Raw genomic sequence first — 21,960 nt, forward strand, 5'->3', positions numbered from 1 at the left:
AGGTACCACAATAGGTTGGTTCATGTGAAATGCAGAAACCACCTTAGGTAGAAATTGAGGACAAGTCCTCAATTCTGCCCTGTCAGAATGAAATATTAAGTAAGGGCTTTTATATGATAAAGCCGCCAATTCTGACACACGCCTGGCTGAAGCCAGGGCTAACTCGTCACTTCCATGTGAGATATTTTAAGTCCACAGTGGTGAGTGGTTCAAACCAATGTGACTTTAGGAAACTCAACACAACATTGAGATCCCAAGGTGCCACTGGAGGCACAAAAGGAGGCTGTATATGCAGTACCCCTTTTACAAATGTCTGAACTTCAGGCACTGAAGCCAGTTCTTTTTGGAAGAAAATCGACAGGGCCGAAATTTGAACCTTAATGGACCCTAATTTTAGGCCCATAGACAGTCCTGTTTGCAGGAAATGGAGGAAACGACCCAGTTGAAATTCCTCTGTAGGGGCCTTCTTGGCCTCACCCCCCGCAACATATTTTCGCCAAATGCGGTGATAATGTTTTGCGGTTACGTCCTTCCTGGCCTTGACCAGGGTAGGGATGACTTCATCTGGAATGCCTTTTTCCTTCAGGATCCGGCGTTCAACCGCCATGCCGTCAAACGCAGCCGCGGTAAGTCTTGGAACAGACAAGGCCCCTGCTGGAGCAGGTCCTTTCTTAGAGGTAGAGGCCACGGTTCGTCCGTGAGCATCTCTTGAAGTTCCGGATACCAAGTCCTTCTTGGCCAATCCGGAACCACGAGTATAGTTCTTACTCCTCTCCTTCTTATGATTCTCAGTACTTTTGGTATGAGAGGCAGAGGAGGGAACACATACACTGACTGGTACACCCACAGTGTTACCAGAGCGTCCACCGCTATTGCCTGAGGGTCCCTTGACCTGGCGCAATATCTGTCCAGTTTTTTGTTTAGACGGGACGCCATTATGTCCACCTTTGGTTTTTCCCAACGGTTTACAATCAGGTGGAAGACTTCTGGGTGAAGTCCCCACTCTCCCGGGTGAAGGTCGTGTCTGCTGAGGAAGTCTGCTTCCCAGTTGTCCACTCCCGGAATGAACACTGCTGACAGTGCTATCACATGATTTTCCGCCCAGCGAAAATCCTTGCAGCTTCTGCCATTGCCCTCCTGCTTCTCGTGCCGCCCTGTCTGTTTACGTGGGCGACTGACGTGATGTTGTCCGATTGGATCAATACCGCCTGACCCTGAAGCAGGGGTTTCGCTTGACTTAGGGCATTGTAAATGGCCCTTAGTTCCAGAATGTTTATATGAAGAGATGTCTCCAGGCTTGACCATAAGCCCTGGAAATTCCTTCCCTGTGTGACTGCTCCCCAGCCTCGCAGGCTGGCATCCGTGGCCACCAGGACCCAGTCCCGAATGCCGAATCTGCGGCCCTCTAGAAGATGAGCACTCTGCAACCACCACAGGAGGGATACCCTTGTCCCTGGTGACAGGATTATCCGCTGAAGCATCTGAAGATGCGACCCGGACCATTTGTCCAGTAGGTTCCACTGTGCGTGGAATCTGCCGAATGGGATTGCTTCGTAGGAAGCCACCATTTTTACCCAGAACCCTTGTGCATTGATGCACTGAGACTTGGTTCGGTTTTAGGAGGTTCCTGACTAGCTCGGATAACTCCCTGGCTTTCTCCTCTGGGAGAACCACCTTCTTTCTGGACTGTGTCCAGGATCATCCCTAGGAACAGAAGACAAGTCGTCGGAACCAGCTGCGATTTTGGAATATTGAGAATCCAATCGTGCTGCCGCAACACTACCTGATATAGTGCTACACCGATATCCAACTGTTCCCTGGATCTTACCCTTATCAGGGAAACGTCCAAGTAAAGGATAACTAAAATTCCCTTCCTTCGAAGGAATATCATCATTACGGTCATTACTTCAGTAAAGACCCGGGGTGCCGTGGACCATCCCTACGGCAGCGTCCGAACTGATACAGTTCTGTACCATAACCTGAAATACCCTTGGTGAGAAGGGTACATTTTGACATGAAGGTAAGCATCCTTGATGTCCCGAGACATCATGTAGTCCCCTTCTTCCAGGTTTGCAATCACTGCTCTGAGTGACTCAATTTTGAATTTGAACCTCTGTATGCAAGTGTTCAAAGATTTTAGATTTTAGATTTTAAAATCGGTCTCACCGAGCCGTCTGGCTTCGGTACCACAATAGTGTGGAATAATACCCCGTTCCCTGTTGCAGGAGGGGTACCTTGATTATCACCTGCTGGGAATACAGCTTGTGAATGGCTTCCAAAACTGCCTCCCTGTCAGCGGGAGACGTCGGTAAAACAGACTTTTGGAAACGGCGAGGGGAATACGTCTCGAATTCCAATTTGTACCCCTGAAATATTATCTGAAGGATCCAGGGGTCTACTTGCGAGTGAGCCCACTGCGCACTGAAATTCATTGAGAACGGGACCCCACCGTACCTGAACTTGTAAAGCCCTAGCGTCATACTGAGGGCTTGGCAGAGGCGGAAAAGGGTTTCTGTTCCTTGGAACTGGCTGATCTCTGCAGCCATTTTCCTCTCCCTCTGTCACGAGCAGAAAAGAGGAACCCTTTTGTCCGCTTGCCAACCAGGACTGCGCCTGATAATACGGCGTCTTATTTTGAGAGGCGACCTGGGGTACATCCCCTCTTTTAAGGCAATACTTCCAAATGCCGTTTGGAATCCGCATCACCTGACCACTTTACTGGTAGAATTTGGACAACGCACTTATACTTGATGCCAGTCGGCAATTATTCCGCTGTGCATCATGCATATATAGAAATGCATCTTTTAATTGCTCTATAGGCAATAATATACTGTCCTTATCTAGGATATCATATTTCCAGTCAGGGAATCCGACCACGCCAACCCAGCACTGCACATCCAGGCTGAGGCGATTGCTGGTCGCAGTATAACACCAGTATGTGTGTAAATACATTTTAGGATACGCTCCTGCTTTCTATCAGCAGGATCCTTAAGAGCGGCCATCTCAAGAGAGGGTAGAGCCCTTGTTGTTACAAGCGTGTGAGCGCCTTATCCCCCCTAGGGGGTGTTTCCCAACGCACCCTAACCTCTGGCGGGAAAAGGTATACTGCCAATAACTTTTTAGAAATTATCAATTGTTATCGGGGGGAAACCCACGCATCATCACACACCTCTTTTTTTTTTTTTTTGGTGGTATTCATATTATCAGAAAAGTGTAAACTTTTTCCATTGCCTCAATCATGCAATGTGTGGCCCTATTGGAAATCACGGTTGTCTCTTCACCGTCGACACAGGAGTCAGTACCCGTGTCGGCGTCTGTATCTGAGGTAACGGGCGCTTTAGAGCCCCTGTATGAGACGTCTGGACAGGCACAAGCTGAGTAGCCGGCTGTCTCATGTCAACCACTGTCTTTTATACAAAGCTGACACTGTCACGCAATTTCAACAGTTCATCCACTCAGGTGTCGACCCCCTAGGGGGTGACAACACTATTACAGACAATCTGCTCCGTCTCCACATCATTTTTCTCCTCATACATGTCAACACAAACGTACCGACACACAGCACACACACAGGGAATGCTCTGATAGAGGACAGGACCCCACTAGCCCTTTGGGGAGACAGAGGGAGAGTTTGCCAGCACACACCAGAGCGCTATATATATACAGGGATAACCTTATATAAGTGTTTTTCCCTTTATAGCTGCTGTATTGTTTATACTGCGCCTAATTTGTGCCCCCCTCTCTTTTTTAACCCCTTTCTGTAGTGTAGTGACTGCAGGGGAGAGCCAGGGAGCTTCCCTCCAACTGAGCTGTGAGGGAAAATGGCGCCAGTGTGCTGAGGAGATAGGCTCCGCCCCTTTCTCGGCGTCCTTATCATCCTTTTTCTGTATGTTTTGGCAGGGGTTAAATGCATCCATATAGCCCAGGAGTTATATGTGATGCATTTATTTTAGCCATATAATGTTTTTATCGATTTATTGCGTCTCAGGGCGCTGCCCCCCCCAGCGCCCTGCACCCTCAGTGACCGGAGTGTGAAGTGTGCTGAGAGCAATGGCGCACAGCTGCGGTGCTGTGCGCTACCTTATCTGAAGACCGGATCGTCTTCTGCCGCCGATTTTTCCGGACCTCTTCGCTCTTCTGGCTCTGTAAGGGGGCCGGCGGCGCGGCTCCGGGACCCATCCAGGCTGAACCTGTGATCGTCCCTCTGGAGCTAATGTCCAGTAGCCTAAGAAGCCCAATCCACTCTGCACGCAGGTGAGTTCGCTTCTTCTCCCCTTAGTCCCTCGATGCAGTGAGCCTGTTGCCAGCAGGTCTCACTGAAAATAATAAACCTAAACTAAAACTTTCACAAAGAGCTCAGGAGAGCCCCTAGTGTGCACCCTTCTCGTCGGGCACAGAAATCTAACTGAGGCTTGGAGGAGGGTCATAGGGGGAGGAGCCAGTGCACACCAGGTGATCCTAAAGCTTTCTTTAGATGTGCCCAGTCTCCTGCGGAGCCGCTATTCCCCATGGTCCTTACGGAGTTCCCAGCATCCACTAGGACGTCAGAGAAATTATATATACCTGAGTGCTGTACATCTGCTAGATTATACATACACTGCTCAAAAAAATAAAGGGAACACTAAAATAACACATCCTAGATCTGAATGAATGAAATATTCTTCTGAAATACTTTGTTCTTTACATAGTTGAATGTGCTGACAACAAAATCACACACAAATTATCAATGGAAATCAAATTTATTAACCCATGGAGGTCTGGATTTGGAGTCACACTCAAAATTAAAGTGGAAAAACACACTACAGGCTGATCCAACTTTGATGTAATGTCCTTAAAACAAGTCAAAATGAGGCTCAGTAGTGTGTGCGGCCTCCATGTGCCTGTATGACCTCCCTACAATGCCTGGGCATGCTCCTGATTAGGGAAGCCAATCCTGGGCCTTTTTTTCAATCCCGGGGATCGGGATTGAAAAATGGCCAATCCCGGGATTCCCGGGATACCCGGGATTCCCGGGATTGGCTTTTAGATAGGTGGCCGACCCCTCGCCCCACCCCGCCCCGCCCACCCGCACATATAACTTACCATATACCGAGGGCGGGCGGGGATCATCCTTTCATCGCTGCTGACGGCTTCTGACAGCGCAGCGTGACCTCTCACGCTGCGCTGGGGACCCGGAAGGAGGAAGCCGGGCAGCGTCTGAGCGTCCTGTGGACGCTCAACGCTGATCCCTCAATCCCCGGGATTGGAGCTTCCAATCCCGGGATTGAATCCCGGCCATTTTTGGGCCTAAATCCCGGGATCCCGCCGATCCCGGGATTGGCCACCCTACTCCTGATGAGGTGGCGGATGGTCTCCTGAGCGATCTCCTACCAGACCTGGACTAAAGCATCCACCAACTCCTGGACAGTCTGTGCTACAAAGTGGCATTGGTGGATGAAGCGAGACATGATGTCTCAGATGTGCTCAATTGGATTCAGGTCTGGGGAACGGGCAGGCCAGTCCATAGCATCAATGCCTTCGTCTTGCAGGAACTGCTGACACACTCCAGCCACATGTGGTCTAGCATTGTCTTGCATTAGGAGGAACCCAGGGCCAACTGCACCAGCATATGGTCTCACATGGGGTGTGAGGATCTCATCTCGGTACCTAATGGCAGTCAGGCTACCTCTGGCGAGCACATGGAGGGCTGTGCAGCCCCCCAAAGAAATGCCACCCCACACCATTACTGACCCACTGCTAAACCGGTAATGCTGGAGGATGTTGCAGGCAGCAGAACGTTCTCCTTGGCGTCTCCAGACTGTCACGTCTGTCACATGTGCTCAGTAAGAACCTGCTTTCATCTGTGAAGAGCACAGGGCGCCAGTGGCGCATTTGCCAATCTTGGTGTTCTCTGGCAAATGCCAAACTTCCTGCACGGTGTTGGGCGGTAAGCACAACGACCACCTGTGGACGTTGGGCCCTCATACCACCTTCATGGAGTCTGTTTCTGATCATTTGAGTAGACACATGCACATTTGTGGCTTGCTGGAGGTCATTTTGCAGGGCTCTGGCAGTGCTCCTCCTGTTCCTCCTTGCACAAAGGCGGAGGTAGCGGTCCTGCTGCTGGGTTGTTGCCCTCCTACGGCCTCCTCCACAGCTCCTGATGTACTGGCCTGTCTCCTGGTAGCGCCTCCATGCTCTCCATGCTCTACGATGACACACACAGCAAACCTTCTTGCCACAGCTCGCATTGATGTGCCATCCTGGATGAGCAGCACTACCTGAGCCACTTGTGTGGGTTGTAGACTCCGTCTCATGCTACCACTAGAGTGAAAGCACCGCCAGCTTTCAAAAGTGACCAAAACATCAGCCAGAAAACATAGGAGCTGAGAAGTGGTCTGTGGTCACCACCTGCAGAACAACTCCTGTATTGGGGGTGTCTTGCTAATTGTCTATAATTTCCACCTATTTGCACAATAGCATGTGAAATTGATTGTCAATTAGTGTTGCTTTCTAAGTGGACAGTTTGAGTTCACAGAAGTGTGACTGACATGGAGTTACATTGTGTTGTTTAAGTGTTCCCTTTATTTTTTTGAGCAGTGTATTATACACACACACACACACACACACACACACACACACACACACACACACACACACACACACACACACACACACACACACACACACACACCCCCCCCCCCCCAGAGGGGAATATGGAAACCAGAGGAAGTCACATGATGTAATTGCAGCTTCCTGACAGGCCACTGCCCCCACTCCACATAAATGCACTGATATAAAATGTCTGCCACTATTTACTTACAGAGACACCCCCCCCCCCCCTGTAATGTCACCCACTATTCACATGATATGTCACAATCACACATAGCCACAATCACAAGTACATACAGTCACTACTGGTGGTTCTGGGCTCCGCCCAGTTCAAGGGGAATCGCACAGTCACAATGGCAGCGTGTGTACCCACCTTTATACACCAGACGGGTATTTATACACAGCAACACTGATATTATGTGGACACAAAAGTAACACTACAAGTGACACATTAACAGGAAATTGTTTCTGTCACCATAGCGACAATTATCTGGAAATAAGATAATACACAGACACATAAAAAGACTCAATGGAAATATTTTGTTTTTAAACGACTTTATTTCATATCTTTAAAATATAGAGAAAAATCTGTGTATTAAACATTAAAAATACTTTACTCTGCACAACAGTCTATGGGGGTCATTCAGACCCAGCCGCAACAGCGGGCCGCAGCAGTTTGCAGGTGGTGGCACAATGCACATGCGCAGCGGCCGTGCGGACACATACATTGCGGTCACATCCCTGAGGGGTGAACGCGGGCGGGCCGGTACCATTTTCCGGGGAGGCTGCGTGATGTCACATCTGCGTTCATCTCTGATTAACCCCCTATAAGCTTCCAGAGTGCACCTCATATCTCATCTTTTCCAAGTTACTACAAATGATATGAGATCGGTAGCAGCACTACTTTCAGGATTATTACACAGAACACACATAAAGGCTGACACAGCAAATAACAGTAACACACACAAGGGATTCATTAGAAATAAGGAAGCAGAATCATCATTAAGTCTAATTATCAACTGGTTCTGTGCGGGACCCATACAACTCTTTACTGCCTCCAGCAGCCCCTGGTACTGCACTGTGACCACCCGCCCTGTCTCCCCCCACTACTGCCTCCCACCATCTCACCCACTACTGCCATCCACCCTGTCTCCCCCCACTACTGCCTCCCACCATCTCACCCACTACTGCCATCCACCCTGTCTCCCTGCACTACTGCCACCCGCCCTGTCTCCCCCCACTACTGCCACCCACCGTCTCCCCCCACTACTGCCACCCGTCTCCCCACCACTATTGCCACACGCCCTGTCTCATCCCCCTACTGCCACCACCCTGTCTACACCCACTACTGCCACTGTCATGTCTCCCCACACAACTGCCACCCACCCAATCTCCCCCCACTACTGCCACCACCCTGTTTCCCCATCACTATTGCCACCCGCCCAGTCTCCCCCCACTACTGCCACTCACCCTGTCTTCCCCCACTACTGCCACCGCACTCTCTCCCCCAATACTGCCATGCCCTGTCTCCCCCCCACTACTGCATCCGCCTTGTCTCCCCCCACTACTGCCACCCATCTCCCCACCACTATTGCCACCCGCCCTGTCTCCCCAGACTGCCACCGCCCTGTCTTCCCCCACTACTGCCACCACCCTGTCTCCCCACACAACTGCCACCCGCCCCATCTCCCCCCACTACTGCCACCACCCTGTCTCCCACCACTATTGACACCCACCCTGTCTCCCCCCACTACTGCCACCCACCCTGTCTTTCCCCACTACTGCCACCACACTCTCTCCCCAATACTGCCACGCCCTGTTCCCCCCACTACTGCCACCCACCATCGCCCCACCACTACTGCCACCGCCCGGTCTCCCCCTTGGACACCTTAGTGCTGCTTGGGGATAATAATAGGATTTTGGTTCTTACCAGATAAATTATTTTCTTTGAATCCAAAGGGGGCACTGGAGTACTCTTGAGATATGGACGGTGTGTTAGCAGGGACAGGCACATTTAAATATTTAAATTAGTAACCCTCCACCTCCTCCATACACCAAGGTACCTCAGTGTTTTTACTGAGCCAAACAGGAGCAATAGATAGGATGAACATTAGAGAATTACATATAACATTATAACATAACGGACAACGATAAAGTTGACACATAATGAAATGGACAACTGAACAGTTGACGCGACAATAGATAACAATCACCTTAACAATTGAGCAAGTTGGTGAGAATCCGTTACCATAAGATCTACTGAACTTACCACAAGACAGGTGAAACTGCTCTCGGTGGGCGTCCAGTGCCCCCTGTGGATTCAAAGTAAAGGATTTATCTGGTAAGTACCAATATCCTATTTTTTCATCCACTAGGGGTCACTGGAGTACTCTTGGGACATACCAAAGTTTCCCCCTTGGGCGGGAGAGCTGTTTGGCACCTGTAACACTAGACGGCCAAAGCTAGATGCTGATGCCGCAAACGTATTAAACTTGTAAAAGCGCACAAACGTGTGCACTGATGACCATGTAGCCGCACGGCAAAGTTGCGTCATAAAAGCTCCATGACCTGCTCCCATGACGTTCCCACAGAACGCAAGGAATGTGCTGACACATGCAGTCGGTGTTAGACTAGCATGAAAGTGCACCTGACGAATGGTCAAGTTAATCTATCTGGCCAAGGTCTGTTTGGAAGCTGGCCAACCTATCTTGACTGCATCATAGAGAACAAAGAACGTATCCGTTTTACGTACTGTTGATGTTTGGGCTACATAAATGCGGGGTACGCGTACCACATCCAATGTAGCTGGAGTTCCTGCACCCTCTGATAATACCGGAACTACGATTGGTTAATTGATTTGAAAAGAAGATACTACCTTTGGTAGGAAAGCGGGATTCGTCCGAAGTTCCGCTCTATCATCATGAAACACCAGATACGGTGGCTTGCAGGACAAGGGAACCCAATTCTGAAACATGCTTTGCTGAAGCTAAGGCTAGGAGAAAAACTGTATTCCAAGTCAGAAACTTAACATCCACTTGTTGCAAGGGTTCAAAATTTGAAGACTGTAAAAAATCTAAAACCAGATTCAAATCCCATGGCGCTGTAGGTGGTATAAATGGAGGTTGTACTCTGAGGACACCTTGCAGGAAAGTGTGAACAGTTGGCAAAAGGGCCAAACGCCTTTGAAAGTAAATTGACAAGGCAGAGACCTGCACCTTTAGTGTAGATAAACGCAGTTCTCCATCAAACCCAGTCTGTAAAAATAGCAAAAGACGGGATAACTTGAAAGGATAACTTGATGTCGGAAAATTCCAAGCTTCACACCACCCTATACAGGCATGCCAAATCCTGTGATAATGAGCTGCCGTTACTGGCTTTCTCTTTCTAGCATGTAACATGGTTGGTATAACCGATTCTGGAATGCCCTCTCATCTCAAGAGAGTGGTTTCAACAGCCACCCCATCAAACGCAGCAGCGCTAAATCGGGGTACAGGAATGGATCCTGTTGTAGCAGGTCTGGACGTAGCGGGAGTGTCCACGGGTTGTCTGCGAGTAGACCTCTGAGATCCGAGAACCACGCTCTCCAGGGCCAATGAGGCGTCACTAATATGACTATCATGGACTCTCATTTGATCCGCTTTAGCAACCGAGGAAGCAGTGGAAAAGGTGGAAACCGATACACGAGGCTGTACGGATACGCGATTGTGAGAGTATCCACTGCCACTGCCTTTGGATCTCGCGTTCTGGACACATACTGGGGTGTTTGATGATTTTGGCAAGATGCCATTAGATCCACCTGTGGGTAAACCCACCTCTGGATTTAATGCCCATTCCCCTGGATGAAAATACTGACGGCTGAGATAATCCGCCTCCCAGTTGTCCACTCCTGGAATAAACACTGCCAACAATATCACTTGAGGATTCGAGCAACTTCCCGCATGGCTATGCGACTTTGAGTTCCTCCTTGTTTGTTGCTGTAATGTGACTGCCGTCACGTTGTCTGACTGAACCTGAACAGTCTGAGATTGGAGCATGTGAACTGCCTGTTGCAGTGTGTTGTAAATTGCCCTGAGTTCCAGGACATTTATCGACAGTAAACTTTCTCGGTCTGACCAGAGACCCCGAAACTGACAATTTTGGACCACTGCTCCCCAACCTCTGAGACTTGCGTCTGTCATCAGAATAATCCAATTCCAGACTCTGAACCTTTTTCTTGCTGTGAGATTGTGTACTTGGAGCCACCAGAGTAGTGATATTCTGGCCCTTGGAGACAGCCTCACCATCTGATGAATTTGTAGATGCGAGCATGACCACTGTGCGAGAACATCCAGTTGAAAAGGACGTGAGTGAAATCTTCCGAACTGGAGTGCTTAGAAAGACGTCACCATCTTTCCTAACAATTGAATGCACAGATGCACCGAGACTGTCCGTGGTTGGAGCACTAACTGTACCAGATGATGAATACTTTGTACTTTCTGTTCTGCCAGGTAAATTTATTGATCCACAGTGTCGAGAATCATTCCTAGGAATTGAAGTCTTTGAGAAGGAATCAGACTTGATTTCTTGAAGTTGACAATTCAACTGTGCTGAACTAGTACATTGTACGTTAGTAAGTCATGTTGAAGGAGTAAAAGAAGGGAGCGCTAGGAGAGTCTAATATTACATTTATTAATGAAACAGTGTTTCAAATGCCACATGAATCACAATATAGCCTAGTAAAAAGTATACACATTTATTTAATAATATACTATATTAAATACAGCTGCAATGTATCACCTGAATTAAAATATAAATAAATAGTGAAATGACACTTAATATAACCCGTATTTTGGCCATGCGTCCACGGACTAAAAGGTCTTATGGATAGGAGACTAGTGAGAGGTACCTCTTAAATAGTAATTGCTGTTAAACTGAATATAGTCTCTCCTCTCCTCATGCGTATAACTTTTCAGTTGTAAACGCTGTACTAAGCCGGTTATGCAGTTTTCTTCACATCGGACACCGTCTAACAGGAGTGATCGGTTCCCGTCTAATCAGTATGTATGAGTAGTTCAGTGTCAACGTCCACGATTCAAATATTGAGACGCTGCCCGCTCGGTTAAGCCGAGCCGTCTCTAACATCACAGAGGGACTTTTATATGAGGAGAGGAGAGACTATGGCCCTCATTCCGAGTTGTTCGCTCACTAGCTGCTTTTAGCAGCATTGCACACGCTAAGCCGCCGCCCTCTGGGAGTGTATCTTAGCTTAGCAGAATTGCGAACAAAAGATTAGCATAATTGCGAATAGAAATTTCTTAGCAGTTCCTGAGTAGCTCCAGACTTACTCCTACACTGCAATCAGTTCAGTCAGTTTCGTTCCTGGTTTGAAGTCACAAACACACCCAGCGTTCGCCCAGACACTCCCCCGTTTCTTCAGACACTCCCGCGTTTTCCCCAGAAATGCCAGTGTTTTTTCACACACGCCCAGAAAACGGCGAGTTTCCGCCCAGAAACACCCACTTCCTGTCAATCACACTACGATCACCAGAACGATGAAAAATCCTTGTTATGCCGTGAGTAAAATACCTAACTTTTGTGTAAAATAACTAAGCGCATGCGCTCTGCGAACCTTGCACATGCGCAGTAAGCGACTAATCGCAATATAGCGAAAATCGGCAACGAGCGAACAACTCGGAATGACCACCTATATTCAGTTTAACAGCAATGACTATTTAAGAGGTACCTCTCACTAGTCTCCTATCCATAAGACCTTTTAGTCTGTGGACGCACGGCCAAAATACGGGTTATATTAAGTGTAATTTCACTATTTATTTTTTAATTCAGGTGATACATTGCAGCTGTATTTAATACAGTATTTTATTAAATAAATGTGTATACTTTTTACTAGGCTATATTGTGATTCATGTGGCATTTGAAACACTGTTTCATCAATAAATGTAATATTAGACTCTCCTAGCGCTCCCGTCTTATGCTTTTTTTGATCTTATTGATAATCTGTTGGGGCAGCCCGTCCACAACTGGTGAGCAGCTACCAGAGTTTAATTGGGTTTGTGTGTACTGTGGAGCGCCGATTCAACACCAATTTCTATGTTGAAGGAGTATCTGTTGAGATGGAGCTTTGATGAGCAGATCGTCTAAGTACAGAACTATTATCACTCCCAGGGATCTGAGGTGAGCAATCATCACAGACATCTCCTTCGTGAACACCCGAGGAGCTGACGAGAGGCCAAATGGTAGTGCCTGAAATTGATAATGGTTTTGTTGTACTGCAAACCTGAAGTACACCTGATGTGGTGGTCAAATTGGAATGTGTAAGTACGCATCCTTGAGATCCAGAGAAATCATGAATTTATGTGGCTCTAAACCTGCAGTCACTGACCGCAGGGATTCCATCTTGAATCTGTAGTAGGTCATGTACTGATTGAGCCCCTTTAGGTCCAATATTGGTCTGACAGGACCATCCAGCTTTGGTACCACAAAAAGACTGGAATAGTAACCTTGACCCTGTTGGTGATCTGGAACCGGAATCAAACCTTCTGAGTCTACGAGAGACTGAATCATGGTCTGCAGAACCGCCTTCTTGTCTCCTGACACAGGCAGACATGTCTTGAAAAATCGCATTGGTGGAAGACAATCGAACTCTATTTTGTAACCTTTGAACACTAAATTGCGGATCCACCCATCTATGGATGTCTGAAACCACGCCAAGTGAAACGTCTGAAGGCGTGCTCCCACTGTCACGATCCGGGTTATTACCCCCATTATTTACCTGCTAAGTGCCTTCTGAGACTGGCCCGGCGTTCCAGGCCTGGATTCCACCTGCGCTGTCTGCGGGCAGCGCACTGCATATCTGTGTCTCAAGGTTCTCCTCTCTGATTGCAGCAGCGCTGGCATGGCAACATTACACAAAACATCCATTTGTTTAAATTATTGCATCTCCTGCCCTCCGCGGCCTCCGCCGCCATTACTGCCGATTCCCACATGTAAAGTACAGACAGACTTTCCTTCCAGTTTCAAACATAGGCGCCGCCATGTTTGTTTTTTATCACGTTGTTTTCAGCCTATCCGCAGCAGTCTGGACTCTGCCTATATTATCCAGCCAATCCAGGCTCACCAGCTGGTATAAATATCCTGCTCCAGGGCTGGGTAAGGGTCAGTGCTTTGGTTGTCAATCCTTGCATACATGTCTCTCCTGTTTGGTGAATTCTGCTTCTCCAAGAGACCGGCACCAATTACCACCCTGCGGTGCCGCCTGACTCCAGCAGTGTTCCAGCTCTGCTTCTACTGCGATCCTCACATCGGCTTCCAGCTATGGACCTGCTCTGCTTCCAGTGGTGTCTTGGTATTGTTGCTACTTCCATTATCTACAGCATCGCTCACTAGCCTCTGTGGTAAAGTGTCACTGGCTTCCAGCAGTGCTTGGTGTTACCATCTGCCTACAGCAGTGCTTCACGTCATCTCCAGTGGTATTCATATAACGCTCTGCATAGTATCCCACACAACATCGAACCACAATATCCATCGATGCTCACCATCGAACTGTTGCTCCAGTGGTGAGTTCAGCACATCTTTCCTCTCACCGGTTCCGTTCGGTAGTCTCTGGCAATTCTATCTACTTCACTTCAACCTCAGTGTATCAGCGCCTATCCCAGTCTCCTGTCTGCCACCTACTGGGCGGTACTTGCTGGTTCCTCATTACAGCGGTTAGCTGTGGCCACATACTTTTCAACTCCGGATTTTGGCAAGGACTTTACCATCTTGTTCTGCATAGCCACAGTCACAAATACCAGCTGCATTCCCAGGAACTGTACTGCATTTCATTCTGCACTCACTGTTGAAGATATCTCATTGCCAAGATATATACTGTGTGTTCAATAAATTGACTTTTATATTTTACGCCATTGTTGTGGTCACGCCTTTGGGTTGATGGTGTTCAAACATCCTGCATTTCTAGGAACCTAAACTTACCTGCACGGTTCACCTACACGCCAGCCCCTACATCTGAGGGTTCCCTAAGTCAGCCTCAGCCCTCAGTTGTGACACCCACAACTGAAGATCCAAGATGAGCTGGAAGCCCGTCATGCCACTGGCTTGTCGGTCGTCTTAGTGTCATGATGGTTAGTGGTTTGTTGAAAACCACGTCATCTACCATGTCTACTGTGTATGGTTGTTCCTCTAGTATGGCCTCGAAAGGACTGAGGTCTATAGGATTTGAATGCTGATCCAGAGAATTTCCATTTAGGAACCTGTAAAGGCAATGGTAGGAAAACAGACTTTCTCCCCGTGGCCTGAGAAATCCATTTGTCCAATTCAGGACCAAACAACATCTTGCCAGCATAAGGCAATGCATCTATTCCTCATTTGGACTCTGCCTCCGCCTGCCAAGAATGCAGCCAAAGTGCACGTTGTGCTGCAACTTATGAAGCTGAAAGGTGAGAACTAACCAGGCCGACGACCATAGAAGCCATACCTAGATACTCAGCAGATTCACAGATGTTCTTCTTGTAGGCCCAACTTAAGCTGTGTTGCCCATGCAACTAAAGCCTTGTTAATCCAAACTCCAACCAAAGCAGGTCTAAGCAACACCCCTACTGCTGTATACACTGACTTTAGCACAGCTTCTAGCTTACACTCTGATGGGCCTTTAAGAATTGTAGCAGCTGGAACTGGAATGGTTAACTTCTTAGAAAGTTTTGACACCAAGGAATCCACAGCCGGCCAATTTCACCATTTAGACGTCATAGACTCTGGGAACGGGTAACTAGACAGAAACCGCTGAGTCATAGAAAACCGTTTATCCGGATTCTTCCATGCTTCTGTTAACTGCTTATTCAGAGAATCTGAATAAGGAAAACACACCGGTGTTCTCCGTCTTTTAGCAAATAACACTTCATCATTTGAAAGAGGTTCTTCAACCTCTGTAAAATTTAGAACCTGATGTACTGCCCTGATGAGATTATCAATGGCTAGACTATCGGTAACCTCATTATCTGACTTCTGGCCCAATTCACCTTCCTCATGTTCCTCTTCAGCTATCAGGTCTGGCATTGAATCGTCAGAATGCAACATCGCTGAAACTGGTAAGTTATAAAACAAATGCTAACTATCTTTCAGAACTGAGCTAGACTTGGACTTTTGTAACCCTTGCAAAGTCCTAGACATCTCCTGAGCCCCTTCTGGTATTACCCTAGCCTCAGATCTAGCCGTCTCACGCTCCTTTCGCGCAGCGGCCAATTCCGATTGTAACCCAGACATTACCCAAGGAGGATCAGGGTATGGGTTCGTATTTGCAAGACATACTGTATGCAGCAGTTCAGTCAGGTAACACACTCTCACAGACCTTGCAGCTAAGCTGCTTTTTTGATTTTGCATTTGCCTTACTCATTATGTACACAGACAAGTAGACAAAAAACAGACAAGTCCCACGACTCAGTAAAAATGTAACTAAAGTGTGAATAACCCAGAAGTGCAGTGTACGTGGGACACACTGCAATCAGTGAAACCTGTGCTGTACCGAATTCCTACTAACACCCCAACTCCTCCAGTGGGCGAGTGTCGTAGGACAGCAGCAAACTTCCTGCAAGAAGAACCAGGAAGTAAGGTTAAAATGGCGTCCTGCCATGTGCATGCCTATACTCAAGTATAGTAAAGCATGCAAGATGAGACTTATTACCATATTAGCCAATATATATTGCGCTCAGCCTCCCCCCTCTCCTCCTTCTGAAGACAGAGTCGCGGCAGCCGCCGTACTCCTCTCCTGAGCACGACAAGCCAATTGCTGCAGCAGCAGCACAAACAATCCCGGACCAAAGCTTCTTAATAATCTGGGAAGGGATTGAGTGTAAAAAAGAAAAAATCTGTGAAAAATAGAAAAACTGTGGAGAACTCTCCACGTGAGGTACCTTTGGGAGTATGGAGGGAAAGGAGGGTTACTAATTTAAATGTGCCTGTTCCTGCTAACTCTCCGTTCATATCTCAAGAGTACTCCAGTGACCCCAAGTGGATGAAAAATAAATTACCCATAGTGCCTACGGCAGCCCCACTACAGCACTAGTGCCACCCACCCTGTCTCTCCCCTCTGACACCTCAGCACCGCTTGGGGATACTAGCCACAGATAGTGCCTCCGGCAGTCCCCACCACAGCAATAGTGCCATCCAACATGTCTCCACTCTGACATCTCAGAACTTCTAGAGGATACTTGGAACTGCTGGTAACAGTCCATCTGCAGATGGAAGCAAGCTGGGCAGTAAGGAGGAAGACGCTGCTTCTGGTACCTTGGACCCCGGTCATGTAGGGCTGGGAGAGTCAGTAAGATTAATAGTCCCCATCTTACTGGCAGCCGGTGAAGGGAGTAAAGAATGGGTGTGATGTGGCAGGAACGGGCTGGTTAGGTAACAGCCTGGCTGCTGCATTCTGTACAAGCTACAAGCGGTGCAATTCTTTTGCTGGGAGACCCAGTTAGAGGACATTGAAGTAGTCTATGTGTGATTATACAAGTGTATGTATGACTGTAGGTAGATCTTCTGAGGGAAATAAATGGTGGAGTCTGGCTATGTTCCTCAGATGACAATCTGATTGTGGCAGATACCTGATGTCTAAGTGTCACTCCACCACCCAGGACACCAAGATTCCGCACATGATCAGCATTTTGTAACTCTGAACCCCCAAGCGTAAGTCTGGTTGGTTTGCAAAGCTGAGCTGTAGCCCTGTCCTTTGGTGGTGAGCTTCTATCATAAAGACCTGTTTCACCAGGACTGAGTCACAGCCAACTGGCATCACCCACACCTGGAGCTCAGCTAGACAACCATTTAGGATTGGTACTGGGTACCTGGAGCAAAAGACAGGTCATCTGCATAGCAGTGGTAGATGAGGGCATGACATCTGATTATTTCACCCAGTGGTAGCATGTATATTGCAAAAAGCATAGGAGATAGGATAAGAACCTTGAAGAAAAACGCATGGCAATGATGAGTATACTCCAGAAGATTAAAATGGTTCCTCACCTAAGTGATGTCTGTTGTGTGAAACAAGAGCTGATTTATTTCTCAGAGTATGGAAATGGCTTCTCACCTGTGTGACTTCTCTGATGTATAATAAGACTTGATTTCTGGGTAAAACATTTCCCACACACAGAGCAATAAAATGGCTTCTCACCTGTGTGACTTCTCTGATGTGTAACAAGACTTGATTTCTGGGTAAAACATTTCCCACACTCAGAGCAATAAAATGGCTTTTCACCTGTGTGACTTCTCTGATGTGTAACAAGATGTGATTTCTGTGCAAAACATTTCCCGCACTCAGAGCAAGAAAATGGCTTCTCACCTGTGTGACTTCTGTGATGTATAACAAGATCTGATTTGTGTGCAAAACATTTCCCACACTCAGAACATGGAAATGGCTTCTCACCTGTGTGACTTCTCTGATGTATAACAAGACATGATTTCTGGGTAAAACATTTCCCACACTCAGAGCAATAAAATGGCTTCTCACCTGTGTGACTTCTCTGATGTGTAACAAGATGTGATTTGTGTGCAAAACATTTCCCACACTCAGAACATAGATATGGATTCTCACCTCTGTGACTTCTCTGATGTATAACAAGATCTGATTTGTGTGCAAAACATTCCCCACACTCAGAACATAGAAATGGATTCTTATCTGTGTGACTTCTCTGATGTGTAACAAGATCTGATTTGCGTCCAAAACATTTCCCACACTCAGAGCAAGAAAATCGCTTCTCACCTGTGTGACTTCTCTGATGTGTAACAAGATTTGATTTCTGTGCAAAACATTTTCCACACTCAGAACATGGAAAAGGCTTCTCACCTGTGTGGCTTCTCTGATGTGTAACAAGATGTGATTTCTGTGCAAAACATTGCCCACACTCAGAACATGGAAATGGTCTCTCACCCGTGTGACTACTCTGATGTTTAACAAGATTTGATTTCCGTGTAAAACATTTCTCGCACTCAGAGCAAGAAAATGGCCTCTCACCTGTGTGACTACTCTGATGTTTAACAAGATTTGATTTCCGTGCAAAACATTTCCCACACTCAGAACATGGAAATGGTTTCTCACCTGTGTGATATCTCTGATGTGTAACAAAAGCTGATTTGTATGTAAAACATTTCCCACACTCAGAACATGGAAATGGCCTCTCGCCTGCTTTAACTGGCTGATGGGTTATAAGCTTTGTGTTCTGTGTAAAATAGTTGGCATCTATAGAACAGGGAAACACTGTATCTACTGTCAGAGCTTTAACAGATGCACCAATATCAGAGTGATCAGGAGAACATTTCCCAGGATCAGAGGGACCAGCTGATAGAGCTGGATGTATAATTGGGGTAATGGGGTTATGTCCTGGAGAATCCTGTCTACTGTCATTATCTTTTATGTCACAATCCAGGGATAACATTAGATGTCCTTCTGAGATATTCCTGGTTGTGTGTCCATCTGCTGGAAATAAAATACATTATGGAAATGTGACATTTTCTGTAACAATATTAATCTTGTAAACAATAGGAGAAGACGACTCTCTGGGACACTTAATTGTAAATGTGTGTGTATAATAAAACATAACTTTTAATGAAGGCTTTATAATATTGTGTCTCAGACTATCATTGTGTCCACCCTCCTGAGAACACTCACAATAACAAATGTAATATTATAATAAGACTTATATATATCTCTCTCTTGTACTGGTAACTAACCATGAAGTATAATGGAGATGGAGTCACTCGCCAAGTCCTATGTCAGCACCAATGTAAAACAATGGATGGGGAACATATTGTATGAATTGGAGATTCTAGATGAACAATAACATCAGTCATATGAGCTGATGGATCAGAGAAATGTATCCTACTGTTACTCCTGGAAGCATTGGTAAGGTAGCATTCCTTTATGTGTGTGCTCATACGCTGGTAAGCCTGTACATTTACTCACCCTTATATAACGTATATTGCTACAGCAGAGTAGGTGTGGAACAAGGTACTTTACATGCAATACACCACATAATACCCTGTAATCATCATCTGCTAGGTTATAATTCATTTTTACAAACACCCCCCCCCCCATCATCAGTGTCTTACCTCTATACTCTCAATAGTAATAAGGATGATGTGTGTACGGTAAGTATGATACAGAGAATTACATATCAGGATCTATACAGCTGCCGCCATACTTCTGCTTCTCATATGTGTGCTACTGGCAGCAGTGAACATCTGAGTGAGAGTCCGGGGAAAACAGCAGAGTCTGAGAAAGAGATTGGATCTGCCTTTGCAGGGATGTACCACACCTGGCACCCCTGTTAGTATATAAAATAATAAATAAAAGGGGCGTGATCTATCCAGACGTGCTTTCTGGAGCACTCCTCACTAAGTGGCTTCTTATCTACCCTACCTGATAGCTCTCAGCCGCCACTGGGACCAAGACCCAATCTATTAAGTCCCCCACTCCTTCTGTCCAAAATCCGTTTGCGCCGCTCACTCCGGGCACCGTTCACTGCCGCAGCCTAGTGACACCGCTGAAGCCACAGGCTGTATTCTGGGGCTAAGTGCACTCAGTCTTTCCTGCACGCTCCGGACTCCTGACTTGGAGGCGCTTTTGTCTCAGACGGGTGCACAGCTCCCACTACTGCTGGGGACAGAACGGGCTGCCCACAGTCACTGGAGCCCGGCGGTGGTATTGGGAAGTGAGATGGCTGCCAGTTTGGATCCTGGTGCCTGGCCATCGCATGCTTTGCCTTCTGCCTTCAATAAGGTGTAAAATTGATATAAGCCGCTAAATAAGTGTACTGATGGCTGGACCGGGGTCATTACACTAAATTGAAGCATTTGCCTGGAGGTGAAACTACCTTCTATTTATATGGTACCACTATAATCTACTTCCTTTCAGTCTACATGCAGAGCCCAGTATCAAGTATCGTCTGAGCACAGCTCATTACACTCTGATTACAACCTCACAGTATATTATTTTGTGGATTTATTCACTGAATATATTTAGCCATTTGTGTCTCTCTGTGCTGAGTACTTCACGTCTCTGATCACGCTGACCTCTAGTGGAATTTTTTGGTCATTACTGTGTTATTTGAGTTGCATTACATCATGTTTACTTGAAATTTTGGCTCGGATTACCCCATCAGCCCGACTAAGAATTTAATTTTGAACTAAGTAATCTTGATGTAACTTCCTGACAGTGTACTACTGCTCCATTTATTTATAGATTGTTTGTATTTTCCTATCTCTGAGAGGTCCGTCTCTTTGTAGCCAGCTTACAATACCTCCAAAAAAGGTTAAAAAGGTACCAAATCGGCCCCACCTGTCCATCTCTTTGGTACCTCGAATTCAGGTGGTCCTTCTGAGACTGCTACATCATCATCTGCTACTTCTTGCCAGATGCACAGCCCAGCTGTAATGGCTGAAGACTTCTTAAGACACTCTAGATGGTCCTGCTACTCTACGCTCCCTTCAGGAAGACATGGTCTCTATTTGTGATAAAGTCATTGATTTAGAAGACAGGTCTCGGAGAAATAATATCAGAATAATGGGCGTTATGGATTATGTTACAAATGCTGAGCTTTATGATTATGCCACGGTTCTCTTTTCAGAAACTTTCACTGAAGGCTTCTGCCGCAGACCTTCTTATTGATAGGATCCATAGACTCCCAAAGTCCAAACAGGCCCCTATCCAAGCACTGAGGGACACTCTGCTCAGGGTCCACTTTTTCACATTAAAGAATTCATTCTACGGGTTGCTTTGTATTCCTCGTCCATAACTTAGTGCCTGGATAATCTGCAGCTATTTCTGGATATTTCTACTGTGACGCTGGACAAAAGGCGTCTATTCCACCCAAGGAAATGTGCAATACAAATGGGGCTTTCCTACTAAGAATATTGTGATGCGAAACGGCGCCTTCACAGTGATACCTTCACCCGAGGATGGCCCTGCTATTCTGAAAAAGTGGGAAACTCCTGTTGACAGTCCTTCATGACACTTTACCTAAACCAATCCCGGAGGAGTTGTCTTCCGTCTTTAAGTAATATGCTAAAGGAGTAAGACTGTTGCAGACACTCAGAGTTTGTTTCCTACTATAACATGTGCCAACCGGGACTAAGTTACTGGACATGGATCTATTTTTGGGCCAGATTTATTTGCTCTTGTTATGGGTATAAAACATATATTTTTATCTTTACTTGCTGTGCTATTTAATTGCTATATGGTATATGGTCTGACATTCTTTCCACTGTTACGTTTCATAATACCTTTCTAGAATGTTTGGGTGTTCAGGCAAAGCATGACTGATCGTCTAACATCCTGTTGCCCTTATAAAGGTGTTGGTAGAACCTAAATTGGATATCAGGCCATGTTCC

At 46.7% G+C, this 21,960-nt stretch overlaps 2 protein-coding genes across 2 annotated transcripts in view; one reads left to right on the forward strand and one right to left on the reverse strand.

The window, feature by feature from the left end:
* Positions 1-21,960, forward strand: part of LOC134983231 (zinc finger protein 271-like) — a 195,900-nt gene that overhangs the window by 122,552 nt on the left and 51,388 nt on the right. The gene's annotated exons all lie outside the window — the stretch shown is intronic.
* Positions 1-21,960, reverse strand: part of LOC134983230 (oocyte zinc finger protein XlCOF6-like) — a 74,350-nt gene that overhangs the window by 39,081 nt on the left and 13,309 nt on the right. Inside the window, exon 6 of the mRNA XM_063948965.1 lies at positions 17,663-19,048. Coding sequence (XP_063805035.1) covers positions 17,663-19,048 — 1,386 coding nt within the window. The remainder of the gene's footprint in view (positions 1-17,662; positions 19,049-21,960) is intronic.

This window comes from Pseudophryne corroboree (assembly GCF_028390025.1).
Source record: "Pseudophryne corroboree isolate aPseCor3 chromosome 3 unlocalized genomic scaffold, aPseCor3.hap2 SUPER_3_unloc_10, whole genome shotgun sequence".
Taxonomy (NCBI): domain Eukaryota; kingdom Metazoa; phylum Chordata; class Amphibia; order Anura; family Myobatrachidae; genus Pseudophryne; species Pseudophryne corroboree.